This window comes from Salmo salar, chromosome ssa19 (genome assembly GCF_905237065.1).
Source record: "Salmo salar chromosome ssa19, Ssal_v3.1, whole genome shotgun sequence".
Taxonomy (NCBI): Eukaryota; Metazoa; Chordata; class Actinopteri; order Salmoniformes; family Salmonidae; genus Salmo; species Salmo salar.
The window spans coordinates 27420609-27440110 of record NC_059460.1 but is presented as its reverse complement, the minus strand read 5'-3'; the positions used below and the strand labels follow the sequence as shown (position 1 = coordinate 27440110).

The 19502-nt window shown below is 42.7% G+C and overlaps 1 protein-coding gene across 17 annotated transcripts in view; it reads right to left on the bottom strand.

Annotated features, from left to right (window-relative positions):
* Positions 1-19502, bottom strand: part of kiaa1217 (KIAA1217 ortholog) — a 202510-nt gene that overhangs the window by 96936 nt on the left and 86072 nt on the right. For 11 of the 17 annotated variants that reach the window (XM_014157659.2, XM_014157653.2, XM_014157648.2 and 8 more), the window contains exon 2: positions 5628-5935. The exons of 1 other annotated variant lie outside the window; for it this stretch is intronic. In XM_014157659.2, the coding sequence (XP_014013134.2) occupies positions 5628-5935 (308 nt within the window). Of the gene's footprint in view, positions 1-5627; positions 5936-10935; positions 11248-19502 lie in introns of those variants that run through there. 5 more of the 17 variants (XM_014157650.2, XM_014157652.2, XM_014157662.2 and 2 more) reach the window with 3 other exon arrangements.

Below are 19502 nucleotides of genomic sequence, written 5' to 3'. Positions count from 1 at the left end.
GACAATGACCCAACACACCTCCAGGCTGTGTAAGGGCTATTTGACCAAGAAGGAAAGTGATGGAGTGCTGCATCAAATGACCTGGCCTTCACAATCATCTGACCTCAACCCAATTGAGATGGTTTGGGATGAGTTGAAGCTCAGAGTGAAGGAAATGCAGCCAACAAGTGCTCAGCATATGTGGGAACTCCTTCAAGACGTTTGGAAAAGTATTCCAGGTGATGCTGGTTGAGAGAATGCCAAGAGTGTGCAAAGCTGTCATCAAGGCAAAGGGTGGCTACTTTGAAGAATCTAAAATATATTTTGATTTGTTTAACACTTTTTTGGTTACTACATGATTCCATATGTGTTATTTCATAGTTTTGTCTTCACTATTATTCTACAATGTAGAAAAAGTAAAATTAAAGAAAAACCCTTGAATGAGTAGGTGTGTCCAAACTTTTGACTGGTACTGTATTTACAAAAAAATATATGGGGGACTGGAAATGATGCAGACAACTATATTGATGGAAGCCTCAATCTATCTCCAATATTAATGCTGTTCTCCCCCACCCCCCCAAAAAATTAACATTGCTGCTCAAATTGTTGAGGTTTGTTGTCTTGAATTGCAATGATTGCTGTCTCATAAAATCTTATTCATGGATAATCAATCATAATGGGAAGAAAATGCAGAATGCATACCAACACGCATGCACACACACACACACGCACAGCCAGTACACCCTTATGACTTAGTGCCCAGCTCACATTTATCTCTATTGTTTTGACTATAAAGCCAGGTGACCACGCCCTTTTGTCTCCTCTGAACCAGAAACAGAGAGGCCAGGTGAACCAAAGGTCTGAGTTTCTACTGATCCTTCCCCCAAACCTTCTGCTCGGCCAAGTTGCCCCAAGGGTGATATGGCAACATACATTCTTCATTGTCTAATGCAGGGATGTCAAACCGCATTCGGTCATCACTGAGGTCTGGAGGGCCGCACTTAAAATGTTATATATTTCCTCGCCGTGAAAAATGTGCAAAACATTTTCCTCTATCCACCGCGTTTGGAATTTTTGATACTATACAGTGCCTTGCCAAAGCATTCAGACTCCTTGGATTTCTTCACATTTCATTACAAACTGTTACAAAGTGGGATTAAAATTGAGTCCATACAGGTTAGAAACACCTTTGGCAGCAATTACAGCTGTTAGTCTTCTTGGGTAAGTCTTTAAGGGCTTTGCCTATTATTCTTTAAAAACTCTTCAAGCTCTGTCAAGATGTTGGGGATCATAGCTAGACAGCAATATTCAAGTCTTGCCATATATTTTAAGCAGATTTAAGTCAAAAAAGTAACTTGGTAAGGAACATCCACTGTCTTCTTGGTAAGCAACTCCAGTGTAGATTTGGCCTTGTGTTTATTGTCCGGCTGAAAGGTGAATTCCTCTGCCAGTGTCTGGTGTAAAGCACACTGATTTTGGTTTTGCTCTAGGATTTTACCTGTGCTTAGCCCTATCCCGTTTCTTTTTTATCCTGAAAAACTCCCCAGTATGTGCCGATGTCAAGCTTACCCATTCCATGATGTTTGAAAATTAGGAGGCAGTTACTCAGTCATGTGTTGTGTTGGATTTGCTCCAAACATAGGGCTTTGCATTTAGGCCAAAAAGCACATTCCTTTGCCATGTTTTTCTTTTTCAGTATTACTTTAGTGTCTTGTTGCATACAAGATGCATGGTTTGGAATGTCTTTATTTTGTATATTATTGTTCTTCTTTTCACTCTGTCATTTAGGTCATTATTGTGGAGTGACTACAATGTTGTTGATCCATCCTAAGTTCTCTCCCATCCCAACCATTGAACTCTGTAGCTGTTTTAAAGTCACCACTGGCCTCATGGTAACATTCATTCCTGTGCTGCAACTCAGTTCAGAAGGATAATTGTATCTTTGAGGTGTCTGGGTGGTTTAATACATAACTCACAGCATAATTATTAAGACATTCAATGTCTGATTTGATATTGTTACCAATCTACCAATCACTTCCCTTTTTTATGAGGCTTTCGAAAAGCTCCCTGGTCTTTGTAGCTAAATCTGTGCTTGAAATGAATGCCAACCCCTATTATTTCACACATAGTGAGACCATGTACTTTTTATGTGATTTGTTAAGCCAAATTTTACTCCTGAACTAATTTAGGCTTGCCTAAAAAAAGGAGTTAAATACTTGTGCAATGACTATATTTTAGTTATTTACATTTTTAATAATAAAAAAAAGATCTTCCACTTTGACATTACAGAGTATGTTGTGTATATTGTTGACCAAAAAATTACAATTAAATCCATTTTAATCCCACTTTGTAACACAATAAAATCTGAATACTTTTGAAGGCTGAGAATTGCCAGGGACCTCACGACAATAATGATCACTATACTTTGGTGCTGATACGATATGTATTGCGATTCTCACGAGTCTATACATTATGTATTGCGATTCAATACTGTGATTTTATTGAGATTCCACGGTCCAAACATATTGCTCACCATACAGTATGTCTGTAGCAGAGGGACAAGAGCGAGCCATGAGAAATAAAAGTTCTGAAAACAAATGCACACACAGATGGAGAACAAGCTATGCAGGAAAGATACTCGAGTTTTGGTGCAGGTACAGCCAACTAGCACATAAAATAATATTGTGATATTGTCTAAATGATACAATACAATAGATTGCCAAAAATAATATTCTGATATGTAACTTTAGCAATTTTTCCCCCATCACTAATATATATATACTGTAAACAATTTATTTTTACTCAAACACCCTGCAGGCCATATTGAATGAGCTTGCAGGTAAAATGTTGAACCTTTTACTGCAGTGGGCTGAATCAGGGTCACAGAGTGTTCCTTGGTAGTCTTAAACAAATCTACTTTGAAACAAAAGTATACACCTCACACACATGGTTATGGACTTTAAAAAAGAACACACCTGTACCATATCAGATATAGAGTTGAAATGTATTCAATTTTGAGTTTGCATCCCAATATTACAATTTTTTTATACACATATATATTTATATATATTTATATATATATATATATATATTACATTTTTTGTATTTTTTTGTATTTTTTTATTATACATCACAGAAGCCTGAAAAATGAAAAAGAAAATTGACATAGAAAAAAATTGATTTTCGTCATAAAAAAAAGCTCTAATTATGGAATTATGACAAATATTAATAATATTCCACCCATGAGTCTAAAGAGTGTGCTTTTGGTCAATGACAGCAGGAAAGGGCTACCACACCTGGTCTAAAGACTCTCAGTCTGAGTCCCAAAGGGCTACCACACTCTCAGCCGTAGAATAATGCTTATTGAAATTCTCGATTATCGTAGATTTATCGGTGGTGACAGTGTTGACTAGCCTCAGTGCAGTGGGCAGCTGGGAGGAGGTGCTCCTACTCTCCATGGACTTTACATTGCCCCAAAACTTTTTGGAATTAGTGCTGCAGGATGCTAATTTCTGTTTGAAAATCTAGCCTTTGATTTCCTAACTGACTGTGTGTATTGGTTCCTGACTTCCCTGAAAAGTTGCATATCGCGGGGACTATTCAATGCTAGTGCAGTATGCCACAGGGTGTTTTGGTGCTGGTCAAGGGCAGTCAAGTCTGGAGTGAACCAAGGGCTATATCTGTTCTTAGTTCTACATTTGTTGAAACGGGCATGCTTATTTAAGATGGTGAGGAAAGCACTTTTAAAGAACAACCAGGCATCCTCTACTGACTGGAGGAGGACAATATCCTTCCAGGATACCCGGGCCAGGTCGATTAGAAAGGCCTGCTCGCAGAAGTGTTTAAGGGAGCGTTTGACAGTGATGGGGGGTGGTTGTTTGACCGCGGACCCATAACAGACGCAGGCAATGAGGCAGTGATTGTTGAGATCCTGGTTGAAAACAGCATAGGTGTATTTAGAGGGCAATATGATATTTATGAGGGTGCCCATGTTTACGGATTTGGGGTTGTACCTGGTAGGATCCTTGATAATTTATGTGAGCTTGAGGGCATCTAGCTTAGATTATAGGACGGCCGGGGTGTTAAGCATATCCTAATTTAGGTCATCTAGCAGTACAAACTCTGACGATAGATGGGGGGCAATCAATTCACATATGGTGTCCAGGGCACAGCTGGGAGCTGAAGGGGGTCTATAACAGGCAGCAACAGTGAGGGACTTATTTCTGGTGGTGGCCTTCCTAAGCCAGGATTCAGACACGGCTAGGACATCAGGGTTGGCGGAGTGTGCTAAAGCAGTGAATAAAGCAAATTTAGGGAGGAGGCTTCTGATGTTAACTCTGTTGGGAACAGAGAATAAAAGGAGCAGATTTCTGGGCGTGGTAGGATAGATTCAGAGCACAGTGTACAGACAAGGGTATGGTAGGGTGTGAGTACAGTGGGGGTAAACCTAGGCATTGAGTGATGATGAGAGAGGTTGCATCTCTGGAGGCGCAGGTTAAGCTAGGTGCGGTCTCCGTATGTGTGGGGGTGGGACAAGGGGGCTATCTGAGGCATGTTGAGCAGGACTAGGGGCTCTGCAGTAAAATAAAACAACGAGAGCTGCCTAAACAACAGTATACAAGGCATACTGACATAAGAGAGAGGCATAAAGCAATCACAGGTGTTGATTGGGAGAGCTAAGACAACAACGTGTGAGACAACAACGAGTAAATGGCGATGAATGGGCAGAGAGGATCAGTTAGTTACACACAGGGCCTGAGTTCGAGGCTGGGGCCGACAGATAAACAAAATGAAGTACCGTGTTAATGAACAGTCCAGCGGACATCAGTTGTGTCGCCGAGTGATCATAGGGTCCAATGAGCAGCAACAGATGAAACAGGGAGCCGTCTAAAGACTCTCAGTCTGAGTCCCAAAGGTCTACCACACCTGGTCTAAAGACTCTCAGTCTGAGTCCCAAACGGTTACCACACCTGGTCTATCACCCAAATTGTACCCTATTCCTTGTGACCAGGGACCATTTAGCATCACTTTAACTCTATACTTAAATCACTCTGTTTTTGTGTGTGAGCAGAGGATTCTGATGATGAATCTGTGGTTATTTAGCAGTCATTATTAATGAATGACCAACATGCAATAAGTAGCTAATGGTAGATGCAAAGTTTGTAGAGTTCGTGAAATATTGAATGTGAATAGTGGGGGCCAGTTTCCCAGATACAGATTAATTTTAAATTTTGGTGCAGACTAAGGAGAAAAAAAGGTGACAACATGATTTATGGAATGGACTTGTGGCAAAACAGGGAGCCTGTGGCAAAACAGGGAGAAATAGTGTTGCAAGTGGACTGTAACCTGACCCAAACAAGACAAATACAAATTACTTGTAACACCCCAGGTATAAAAGAGTAGTCTCACATTCATTGATAATTTGGACCAAAGAAGTTGATTAACTAGGAAAAGTGTCACAATAGATCCCAAGTGAAAGACTGGCAGTAAAGGTAGGTAGAGATGAGAGAGTGTGTGCTAGAATAGCAGTGGGTCGGATTCGGTCCCACGCTTTCACTGGTACATGTATTCTGGTGGCAGTGGCTTAGACCGCCAGTAGGAAACACAAGTAAAAAAATATGTAATGAAATATCTCCACTGTCACTAACCTGTTCGTCACTAACCTGTTCCCGGAGCCTCTCCTGGTGGCCCATGATGGCTGAGGCGTGGTGAGGGTACTTCTGTTTCAGGTGCTCCAGGAAGGCCTCCCTCTTCTTGTCCATGTCCGAGGGCTGCATGGCCAGGATCTCTCGGGAGCTGCGTGCCCCCCCTAACGTGTGCCTGCGGGGGACGTTGCGGCTGCTGTTACCTTTGGGGTCCTGGGCCCGGGTGGGGGTCCCATTCGGGGGGCCCTGCCTCCTGCTCAGGTGCTCGGAGTCCTCCGGGGCGGTCACCTTTAGGTTGCTTTTGGTTTGCTCTGGAGAGAGAGGGAGAGAGGCTGGGTCAACATACAGGTACTGTGGCACTATTCTTACAGTGTGTGGGTGCATGGTTTCTCCTGGGCCAAAAAGGGGCTTAGGATGTGGGTGTGGCAGTGGGCAGGGAAGTGGCGCCCAAGAATGTACTATGCAGGAACAAACAAATGTGTGAGTGTGAGTTTTTATTTTTTTATACATTTGCTAAAATTAAATAAAAAATGTTTTGCTTTGTCATTATGAGGTATTGTGTGTAAATTGATGAGGGGAAAAAAAACTATGTAATACATTTTAGAATAAGGCTGTAACTTAACAAAATGTGGAAAAAGTCAAGGGGTCTGAATACTTTCCGAATGCACTGTACATACTATACGCATTTTACGGACACAGTATAGTTTACAATAGTTATATTTTGTTTGTTTTTAGTCCCATCTTCAGCTCTACTCAACCCCTGAGCAGCAATGTTGATCCACTGGAAATCATATGCATCTGAGCACTTAGTTTTAGTCGCTATTTAGTAGTTTTTAGTAGCTTAGTTTTGGAAGTAGTTTTCCTTTTGTTTTTATTTTATACAAACTGGGACAGTATTATTTTACTGTTTATTCTCACACTGTGTGTGTGTGAGTGTGCATGTCCTTAGGTGCATTGTCAAACCTTTAGGGCATACACATGACTATAAAACTATAGTCTAAGTCAGAGACCTAACCCTAAACACCAGTGGACCAGCCAGACTGGGAGGGGTTCAAACAGCAGAGGTTCAAACTGTAGAACCCAGTTCCTACATTTAAATATAAAAATGGATTTTATCAAACAAAACTATGCTCCATTTTATCTCTGGGGCCCTCAGGATGACAAATCAGAGCAAGATTACTGAATGTAAGTACATTATTTACCTTCAGAGGTGAATGTATCAAACCAGTTGCCGTGATAAAAGTTTTTTTTGTTGTGCACTCTGCTCAAACAATAGCATGATATTTTTTCACTGTAATCGCTACTGTAAATTGGACAGTGCAGTCAGATTAAAAATAATGTAAGATTTCTGCCCATATAACACGTCTATGTCCTGGGAAATGTTTTTGTTACTTACAACGTCATGCTAATCACATTCGCACACTAGCTCAACCGTCCCGCGGGGGGGACACCGATCCTGTAGAGGTGAGACCAAAAATGATGTATCTGCAGATCAGACCTGGGTTCAAATACTATTTGAAATTAGGCCAAATGCTTTATCTGCCGTTTGATTGAGCTTGCCTGGGGCAATGGAACAAAATATTGGCAGAATATTCACCCTCGGATGATACATGTCCCGAATGGACATGTACTGACATAGCCAACCGCTCTTGTTTAGTACACACAGTTCCATCTGGGGCTCAATATGAAAAGATCATTAGTTCTCTACTCAATGACAGCATCAGCAGAGAACTAAGCATCCAAGAAAATTATGAGAAGCATTTTTCTGTTATATAATCATTTATCTGAGGGGAATTTTCAATAAATCTAGCCATAGGAAACAACCTTCAAGCTTCATTGTATGAATTATCATAAAATCATAAAGTGGCATATTGATATCTTCCAGGATAGGAAGCATCCAGTACTGCAGACTAGTCCCCATGTGTGTCCAAATCACACGCTATTCCCTATATAGTGCCCAACCCTGGTCCAAAGTAGTGCACTATAAAGGGAATAGGATACCATTCAAGATGCACCCCCCCATCTCATCACGTAGTCATGTTGTTGCTTATTTCAGTGATCAGAACTCCAGATTTCATGTGACAGAAACAATATCAGTGATGAAAACATCAAACTGAAGCAGCTGTTCACTTTAAACTCTCCCCACTTTCAAAAGCCTGAGCAAATATTCAAAATATGTCTAGGAGAGAACGTTATCCAGAGAATTGGGAAATGGAATCATCACAGTGAACAGAAGTCGCTGACTACAGATCATTCGTACCTCAAAGTAAATATTTTCAGGAGGAAATGTTATTCCTTCCAGTAGCACATTAGGATGTTTGAAAAAACGGTGGCCATCTTGACTTGGAATAACACCATTCTCTAAAGGGATGTCCTGTCTTCCTCTCAACTGTGAACTTTCATACATCATGAACTTCCAGGAAAAACAGAAACCATATGTCTAGTTAAAAACATAAATATTGAAAACCATTCAACTTCATTTTAACACATCAACATACTGTTAACTACCCAATATATCAACATGACATTCAATCTTAAAGAGGCAGTCCGGGATCTTTACACTTACAAATTCGTAACATATTGTACAAATTTAATTCATAACATATCATAGGAATTGCAATTAAAAAAAAATGCATTGCAAGGATGTTGTAGTATATAATTGTGCACAATTATATACTGGCTGAAATTATACAAAAGCTCTGGAGCATCACTAAAGAGAGAATGAGAAACATTTCCTTTAGTTCAAGCTCTAAACACTCTATTATCTTGTTATAAATCAATCTGTTCCTTGGGACTGGGCCATAACACTACAAATCACTACTGTCAATTACTATTTCACTACTATAGTGTGCTATATAGGGAATATGCCATTTGGGATGCATCCAGTGTGTTTGTGACAGCGAGGAACTTGCTGTGAGACTGAGAGCTATCCCATGGGGCCGTGTGCTGACACAGACTCTTTTTCCCGTGCTGTAATTCTTCCAGGCTGTTGGTTCTGCATAGGGCTGGGGCGTGGAGGATAAGAGAGGACGAGAGGAGCGGTGGAGTGTGAAAACACAGGGCGAGAGTAATAAAGCATGCTGATCTGTTGGCTTGTTTCTCTAGACTGCAGGTACAGCCATAATGTGTACTTTTCAAAGGCTAATGGGGAAACATAAGGGTCTGGCTATGGCTAGGGAGGTTACCTCAGGATTTGTCTCTTTCTAGGTCAAGCACACAGCAGAGGAGATTAGAAAGCGGGCATTTCAACCGATACTTTTCACTGCTTCAGTTTAACGGGGCAATCTGGGATTGGTGCATCAAAATCAAAGTGACAGGATGTTGTTGTTTGAATCCCAGATTGGCCTTCATATGTCTTTTTTTTTTATTATAAAATTCTTAAAAATCATTGTAAAGGGGTGCTTGATCAGCTCAACGGGGAAACAAGCAAAACCATTATTTTCTGTACATCTGTTCACAGAGTCTTGAAATGGGAGATTCCTCAGGCTTTACAGTGAGGCCATACCACGCAGGCATTGAAGAGACGAGGCTTCTCACAAAACACACTGACGGTGGTGACAAAAAGTCATGAATGTCGGGAATGCAAAGAGAAACGTCTACAAGATGCACTCTCCATAACACCAGCTCTCTCCATAACACCAGCTCTCTCCATAACACCAGCTCTCCCCATAACACCAGCTCTCTCCATAACACCAGCTCTCTCATAACACCAGCTTTCCCCATAACACCAGCTCTCTCCATAACACCAGCTCTCCCCATAACACCAGCTCTCTCCATAACACCAGCTCTCTCCATAACACCAGCTCTCCCCATAACACCAGCTCTCTCCATAACACCAGCTCTCTCTCATAACACCAGCTTTCCCCATAACACCAGCTCTCTCCATAACACCAGCTCTCCCCATAACACCAGCTCTCTCCATAACACCAGCTCTCTCCATAACACCAGCTCTCCCCATAACACCAGCTCTCTCCATAACACCAGCTCTCTCCATAACACCTACAGCACCATCTCCAAGCTCAACGGCAGTCATGTGAAAAGCGTCCAGCCACAGTATATCATCATTGCTGTGTTATGTTCCCTCCCTCACCAAACAAAAGCATATGGGTGTAACACGACTTTCGGTTCCAGCATTGTATTTCAGTCGCTCTGCTTTGCTCCCACACAGTAGTGTAACTTATCACATGGTGTTTTGGTCTGTCAATTACTGTCACCCAGTGTGACCACTTACTTCATCAATTGCTAACACACACAATACTATTTCTATGTCTAAAAATACATTAAAGTGTTCTGTTAATAAGTCACCTTACTAAAAGTCACATCCGAATGATGACTCATTGAACTTGAAACTCTTGTTTGAATGAGCAGGAAATACTTTAGTGGAAGGGAAATGGCAATAACTATTTGGACTTGTTTAATTAACATCTGTGATAAAAGATGAAAGAAAACCATTACAGCGGTATTTTGGAGACCTTTTGTATTTCCTTGACAGGATGTCGTCTCGGCGAAGAGATCTAAGAGTTTGACTCTACACACACCCACTCACATACAATCATCATATACGCTGCTGCTACTAAGCATTCAGACCCCTTGACTTCATTTTGTTACGTTACAGCCTTATTCTAAAATTGATTAAATCATGTATTTTTCTCATTAATCTACACACAATACCCCATCATTTGTTCTTTATTTTTTGATCCACTTTAGAAAAAGGCTGTAACGTAACAAAATGTGGAGAAAGTCACCGGGTCTGTATACTTTCCGAATGCACTGTATCTACCTCTATCGATCCAGTATCTCTGCACATTGTAAATATGGTACTGGAATTGACCCGGCTTACTTACTTTATCGCGTTCTTCTTATTTCTTATTTTATATAATGTGTGTTCTATTCTACCTTGCTATTTTTTTGTATTCCTTTGTTATTGATTTCTGTGTTGTTGGGGTTAGAGCTTGCAAGAAAGGCATTTCACCGTACTTGTGACATTCAAACATGAACACCAATAGAACTGGTAACGTGCATTCACATGGATATATCCACCTACACAACTCACAGTAAACTCTGTCTAGATCAGTTAAGCACTGTTAATGGGGGTGTAATGTAGGTAGGAACATACCAGCAAACCATGCCGCGGGACGGGTAATGAAAGATATCCCGCCGCCCTTACCCTTCCTCTAGTTGAGTGTTGCAACATGGCTGACATATTTACAGGCCTATTTTTAACTCCCAAATTACTTAGCTACTGTATCTACACAGAACACTACAAGAAACGTTAAATCAGCCAATTCTATTTCAGTTTCAGGTTCCTTACCTTCCACAAGACTTGAACATTCTAGAATAGAATAGAATACATCCTCCTCTCCTATCTCTTCAAGTCCTCCTCTCCCTTCTTCCATTTTATCAACAACCTGGGAGCGAGGAAAACGGTTCGGGAGAAATAGAAAAACAACACAGGCAACTGTTGACTTCCAAATTGCAGACAGGGCTCACGTGAAAAAGGGCCTAGAGATCCGCCCAGAACCACAGGGGTGACCAGTAGGGATTTAGAAAAACTGCATTCTAGGACACACGAGGGACAGCAAGCACCTCTTCTCTGCCTCAGGCCAACCACTCACTGACTGCTTATTTGTGTAAGGTTGGGTATGTGTGCATGTGTACGTGAGAGGGAGAGAGAGTTTGCATGTGTGTGCAAGTTGCCTCCTCTCTATAGCCATCTAAAATAGGTTACTGGCATCGTTCAGTTAAGAGAGTGGGCCCCAGCCCAACAGGTGTCTGACCCACTCTCTATCACACATACAGGCACGCACACAGACACACACATGGCCCTCTCTGGTCTTTGTCACTACAGTATGTCTTATATGAGCTGACTCCTACTAAGCCATTCCCTCTGATCTCATAGGGAACCTGACAGTGATAGGCTTGTGTCCAAATGGCACCCTAATCCCTTTGTAGTGCACTACTTTTGTCAAAAGAGAGATGTAACCAGGAATGTGTCCTACTTCTGGATTACGGCCAGTTTACATTCATCACACAAGGCTCTCAACTTATCTTTGCTCAGCTGCTTTTTAAGTGATCGGCTGCCATCAAAAGTACAGTCATAAAAATGGTTTTGTAACATATGCCACACATATGCATAACCAAACAACGCTGACCTGCTCAAGCAGTACAATAAGGGTTATGGAAAAAAATCAAAATAATGAATCTCCATATTTAGATTTGTCTAAATGTGTGAGTGTACTGTCGACTTGAAACATATATGTTTGCTATAAAGGACCGCAAACATATACACAACATTTTGGAACTTGTGTGTGTGTGTGTGCATGTGACTGTGTGTGTGTGTCTGAGCACACAAAGCTGAGCCAGATAAAAGATAATGTCAAACAAGTGGAGAGAAGTGGAACTGCCACCCACTTACTCCCAGACAGCCATCAAACCGTTGACCCAGAATCCCTATAGCGTAGTATGGACACTGAGTGTACAAAACATTATGAACACCTTCCTCATATTGAGTTGCATCCCCCCTTTTGCCCTCAGAACAGCCTCAATTTGTCGGGACATGGACTCTACAAGGTGTTGAAAGCGTTCCACAGGAATGCTGGCCCATGTTGACTACAATGCTTCCCACAGTTGTGTCCAGTTGGCTGGGTGTCCTTTGGGTGGTGGACCATTCTTGATACACACTGGAAATTGTTGAGCGTGAAAAACCCAGCAGGGTTGCAGTTCTTGACACAAACCGGTGAGCCTGGCACCTACTACCATACCCTGTTTAAAGGCACTCTAAATCTTTTGTCTTTCCATTCACCCTCTGAATGGCACACATACACAATTCACGTCTCAATTGTCTCAAGGCTTAAAAATCCTACACTGATTTCCTACTCACGCACTCAACCAAACAGACCCTATTGTGAACACCCAAACGGAAAATGACCACGTACTCTGAGAAAGTCTTCAGAGGTGGCAAAAAGTGAAATGTGTCTACAGGCAAGTATCTAAAGAATGCCCTCTCTCCCATTTGCCACTCTTAAGTAAATGATAGACCCGTGCTTTTGTCGTCTCCAGTTGCTCCATGTACATGGTCCCAAATGGCACCATCTACTCCCAATATAGTTAAAAAAAATAGTGCACTACATAGGGAATAGGTTGCCATTCGGGACACATCCCTTAGTCATTTATGGAGGAATGTATCAGGCACTACTCCCACTCTTCTGGTATGACTTATCCATTAACATGGAACAAAGAGCTGCAGTGTGCTACGACAGCAGAGCCCACATAGGGCACTACTATGAATACGACAATCTGTAGTCCCCTGATGATATGGGATACACAATGTCCATTCTTACGTGTTGAAAATGTTGAGCATAAGATCTGGATTATCAGTTGTCGAAACCCAATCCAAAGGTATAAGGATGTTTTTTGCCTGTACCTTCTGGAAGAGAATTCTGTTCAAGACCACTGTCCACATGATCCATATCTCCCTCACCTGCTTGTCGCAATGGACTCACTCTCTTAGCACATGAAGGTTCTTTGTATTCTCGTCAGTCGCCTAGTTTTAGATTGCCTGATTCCTGCCACGTCCTTCACTAGAACTCATTACAGTACCTACCTCCTTCCCATGAGCAGCCTGTCAAAGGGCCACTGCCAGCCCTGCCAGGGTTCTGCCATGCTCTGGACAGGATGGGTAGTGCACAGGCACATCCCAAATCGCACCCTATTCTGATATTGTGCACTACTTTTGACCAGAGCTTTTGATCAGCTATGGGCCCTTTGAGGTCGCCATTTGAGACAGGCACTCTGGAGGTCACCTGCCGCGTCTGACAGTGCACAGAGAGCCTGATTTCTACATTGAGAGGAAGCTGATTGCTGATCTAGCCGACAAGGTCTTTTCCATGCTGGTTCTTTTAGCTCAGTGAAAAGCACCTATTAATGCTCTCACAATGCAGCTCGGTCACATTTTTCACACACACAGGAAACGTTTGAGCCCTCAACTTTTGGCCCCTGAGTGTATCTGCTTCACTTTGTGCACGTTCCTGTCGTAAAAAGATTTCCGTACATGTCGACACTTCCAACTTTCACACACATTCCAGTAACTAGGTCATTTTTGTTACTCTGGAGTATTTGTAGTAGGGCAATAACTAGGACAAAGTCAAACAAAACTATAGGGGAGATAGGATATGTAAACATGTAGAATTGTCATCTCTAGTTTCATCGGCGGTGATCTGCTTTTTGACATAAGATATGAAATACTTTATTAATCCCCATTGCAGCATGTACAGTATACACAGTCATGGGAAAAAAAAGGTATTAAAATAACACCTTAATAGCCAAGATGCTCAGTCACATATAATTTTTCCAAAATATTTAGGTGCTGGAACCTCGTTGGTAAACCTGTCATCCAATCACGTGGGAGCTGACTTTAACTTCTAGTCCTAGACAGACTAACTCACCACTGCTCTGTTTAGATTTGAGAGGGTCCAGGGGTTGGCACCTCCCACTGAGCTCAGTAGAACTGCTATTGATTCATTCACAGACCAACATCCTCCTTGCCCTCCCCACTCTTAAGACTGAAATTAAAAAAACAATCCTAACTTTAAGAATGAAGATTAAAACCCCTCCTAACATTAAGACTGAAGTTAAAACCACTCCTAACTTTAAGACTGAATTTATAATGCTATTACAGCACTGTTACAACATTATATGAGGCTACTGTACAATTGCTCAAGAGCTGATATCGTCCCATGTCGTCTCATGGGGCCTCCCTATACAATCTACTAAGACATCTTGAATAATCAATGGCGCAAGTACCCAGAACTGTTGGGAGGCCAGATTGTTGACATGAATACTATTTCTGCAGATGGCTGTCCTTAAAATACCACTTAACTTGAGTTGCCTCTATCCCCCTGACACCTCTCTGTATCCCACTTCCTTCCCCTCTCTCTCTTGCTCTTCCTCTGTCCCCAGTGAGTGTTCATGTGACCAATGTCTTTGGTACCCGGTGGACAGTCTGCTCTGCACTGAACAGTGATGGAGGTCTGTATGGAGCCATGGATTTGCCATCTCCCTCTCACTAGCTGTATAATCCCAAACCTCCACTTCACAGATACAGTGAGGGAAAAAAGTATTTGATCCCCTGCTGATTTTGTACATTTGCCCACTGACAAAGAAATGATCAGTCTATCATTTTAATGGTAGGTTTATTTGAACAGTGAGAGACAGAATAACAACAACAAAAATCCTGAAAAACGCATGTCAGAAATGTTATAAAATGATTTGCATTTTAATGAGGGAAATAAGTATTTGACCCCTCTGCAAAACATGACTTAGTACTTGGTGGCAAAACCCTTGTTTGGCAATCATAGAGGTCAGACGTTTCTTGTAGTTGGCCACCAGGTTTGCACACATCTCAGGAGGGATTTTGTCCCACTCCTCTTTGCAGATCTTCTCCAAGTCATTAAGGTTTCGAGGCTGATGTTTGGCAACTCGAACCTTCAGCTCCCTCCATGGATTTTCTATGGGATTAAGATCTGGAGACTGGCTAGGCCACTCCAGGACCTTAATGTGCTTCTGCTTGAGCCACTCATTTGTTGCCTTGGCCGTGTGTTTTGGGTCATTGTCATGCTGGAATACCCATCCACGACCCATTTTCAATGCCCTGGCTGAGGGAAGGAGGTTCTCACCCAAGATTTGACGGTACATGGCCCCATCTATTGTCCCTTTGATGCAGTGAAGTTGTCCTGTACCCTTAGCAGAAAAACACCACCAAGGCATAATGTTTCCTCCTCCATGTTTGACGGTGGAGATGGTGTTCTTGGGGTCATAGGCAGCATTCCTCCTCCTCCAAACACGGCGAGTTGAGTTGATGCCAAAGAGCTCCATTTTGGTCTCATCTGACCACAACACTTTCACTCAGTTGTCCTCTGAATCATTCAGATGTTCATTGGCAAACTTCAAACGAGCATGTATATATGTGCTTTCTTGAGCAGGGGGACCTTGCGGGTGCTGCAGGATTTCAGTCCTTCACAGCGTAGTGTGTTACCAATTGTTTTCTTGGTGACTATGGTCCCAGCTGCCTTGAGATCATTGACAAGATCCTCCTGTGTAGTTATGGGCTGAATCCTCACCGTTCTCATGATCATTACAACTCCACGAGGTGAGAATTTGCATGGAGCCCCAGACCGAGGGAGATTGACAGTTCTTTTGTGATTCTGGCTTCCAGTTGAAGCTCGCATCCGCTACAAGACCATGGTGCTTGCCTACGGAGCTGTGAGGGGAACGGCACCTCCATACCTTCAGGCTCTGATCAGGCCCTACACCCAAACAAGGGCACTGCGTTCATCCACCTCTGGCCTGCTCGCCTCCCTACCTCTGAGGAAGTACAGTTCCCGCTCAGCCCAGTCAAAACTGTTCGCTGCTCTGGCACCCCAATGGTGGAACAAGCTCCCTCACGACGCCAGGACAGCGGAGTCAATCACCACCTTCCGGAGACACCTGAAACCCCACCTCTTTAAGGAATACCTAGGATAGGATAAAGTAATCCTTCTAACCTCCCCCCCCTTAAAAGATTTAGATGCACTATTGTAAAGTGGTTGTTCCACTGGATATCATAAGGTGAATGCACCAATTTGTAAGTCGCTCTGGATAAGAGCGTCTGCTAAATGACTTAAATGTAAATGTAATTCTTCCATTTGTGAATAATCGCACCAACTGTTGTCACCTTCTCACCAAGCTGCTTGGCGATGGTCTTGTAGCCCATCCCAGCCTTGTGTAGGTCTACAATCTTGTCCCTGACATCCTTGGAGAGCTCTTTGGTCTTGGCCATGGTGGAGAGTTTGGAATCTGATTGATTGATTGCTTCTGTGGACAAGTGTCTTTTATACAGGTAACAAGCTGAGATTAGGAGCACTCCCTTTAAGAGTGTGCCCCTAATCTCAGCTCGTTACCTGTATAAAAGACACCTGGGAGCTAGAAATCTTTCTGATTGAGAGGGGGTCAAATACTTATTTCTCTCATTAAAATGCTAATCAATTTATAACATATGTTTTTCTGGATTTTTTTGCTGTTATTCAGGGGATCAAATACTTTTTTCCCTCACTGTAACCACATCTCATCTCCTCTCTGACTGTATCTGCTTCCTCTAGGGCTTTTCATTAAAACGTAGTCTCCACCGCCACAACTCAAACTCCATTTACTCTAGCACCCTATTCCCTAATTATTGCACTACTTTAGACCAGGGCCTATAGGGCTCTGGTCAAAATTAGTGCACTAAATACACTGAGTGTACAAAACAACGCCGGTTCTTTCCATGACATAAGACTGACCAGATGAATCCAGGTGAAAGCTATGATCCCTTAATGATGTCACTTGTTAAATCCACTTCAATCCATGTAGATGAAGGGGAGGAGACAGGTTGAATAAGGATTTTTAAGCCTTGAGACAATTGATACATGGATTGTGTATGTGTGCCACTCAGAGGGTGAATGGGAAAGACAAGATGTAAGTGTCTTTAAACGGGGTATTGTAGCAGGTGCCAGGCTCATCGGTTTGTGTCAAGAACTGCAACGCGGCTGGGTTTTTCACGCTCAACAGTTTCCTGTCTGTATCAAGAATGGACACAACTGTGGGAAGCATTGGAGTCAACATGTGCCAGCATTCCTGTGGAACGCTTTTGACACTTTGTAGAGTCCATGCACCGACACATTGAGGCTGTTCTGAGGGCAAAGGGGGGTGTGCAACTCAATATTAGGAAGGTGTTCTTAATGTTTTGTACACTCAGTGTATATCTACACTCAGCCCTTCAATCGAAATGGAAGGCTAATTATGGCAATTCTACATTAAGATGTCTGAGAGAGAGAACGCAAACCTGACTGACCAGAGTTTCCTGTCTTCAATAAGCAGATAGAGACATGTCTGCCAACCTGGATAGGCTGGGTACCAAAAGAGAGGAGCTAGATATGATATGAACCACTGTGATAGCCAGACTGTGTGTGTGTGTGTGTGTGTGTGTGTGTGTGTGTGTGTGTGTGTGTGTGTGTGTGTGTGTGTGTGTGTGTGTGTGTGTGTGTGTGTGTGTGTGTGTGTGAGTGCATGCATGCACGTGTATGTGAGAGATAGATAGAGAGAGGGAGGCTGAGAGATCAAGAAAACAGAAAGAGATAGATACAAGAGTAGTTGAGGAAAAGTGTAGAACTCATTTGCCTGTAACTCTCTGTAAGTTAAAATGCATATTAACACAATGCTACAACACCAGTGGCCATCATATTCCAGTGAGGTACTTCAACTAAACAAATGATGCATTTTACATGATTTTATTGGTGATTGATGGAATGGAATAGCTCATTTTGAGTTGGTACACCTGTGTGTCTTTAACTCGACCGTAAACTCAATATTCTCCCATTTGGAAAAGGCGGTGAGCTCCAATAAAGTCACACAAACAAATTTTATTTCCTCTTTGAGAGAGGCCCTGCTAGCCAATAAGCCTTATCCTCTGTGCGGCAGAGGCCCTGCTATCCAATAAGCCTGATCCTCGGTGTAGCAGAAGCCCTGCTAGCAAATAAGCCTGTGTCTTTATGAAAACAGATCATACTTTAGATCTGACTCAAAAGAAAATGATTCAGCTAAAAAGAAACAGTCCGTATCACAACAAATTGCTTAGTAGATTTAATTTGTCATGCATTACCCACAACTCCCTCCGTCCGTCTGTCTGTCTGTCTGTCTGTCTGTCTGTCTGTCTGTCTGTCTGTCTGTCTGTCTGTCTGTCTGTCTGTCTGTCTGTCTGTCTGTCTGTCTGTCTGTCTGTCTGTCTGTCTGTCTGTCTGTCTCTCTATCCCTCCCTCCTTCTCCCAATCCTCCCTGTTCCTGACAAACAGAGAGTCCAAACAGCTCTGATGTTGGCTCTGTCAGTACTAATGAATGCGTCCCGATGGCTTTGTGGAGGAATAGAACCAACCGACAGCTCTCTCTGTTATTGCCTAGCTCCACAGAACATCATCAACCCACGGTGTTTGTCTGCTGAATGCTGACACAATGTGCTGTTGGAGTACCCAGAGACATCAGTCAACTCCCCTTCTCCCCCCTTACTCCTCCCTACCTCCTTCAGTAAACATCCATCCATCATTCCATTTGTGTGTATGCGAGGTTGACTTAACAGGTGACAAATGCACGGTGAAGTTTCCCCTAGGTGCAGATGATGGATCAGCTTGCCCACCCTCACTCCTAACCTTAACAATTAGTGGTGGGAAATGCTAAACTGACCCAAGATCAGCATCTAGAGGCACTTCACCCTACTCCTGCACATATGAAATTGACATACACTCCCTTGAACACTGGGCAAGTCCATGCACATGAACATGTTCTACAACAGGGGGTGCTGTTTGCTACAATCTAATAATACAGTTAAAGTCATGCAGAAAAATGGGTTAAAACCTGATCAAAATGGGTTAACACCTGACAAAAGTGGAGAGAGAGAGTGTGTATGTGTGTGTGGAGGGCCTGAAATGGGACAAAGTGCTTCTATTGCTCTTCCTCACTCAGTAATAATCTCAGAACACCTATGCGTAAGTCTGAAAACGGGCGCATATGTGCCTGCTTGTGTGCATATTATTACCAACAACCTCCCCATCACTGTTATTCTCTCTGCTCAGCCATGGGTGGACTAACTCAACCCAACCCAAACCTTGCCTCAGGCCCTCCCTAACACAGCCCAGTTCAGACATCTGCTGGTCTCACTCCCTGCTCACCATATATCTCTCATCGGACAGGCCCACAGCATCCTGAGGGGATGAGAGGAGGAGAGGAGGAGCAGAAGAGAAGAGAGGAGGAGGAGAGGGGCATCGCCTGAGATCAGATGTGACTGGGACATCCTGCCAGGAGAGAGAGAGTGGG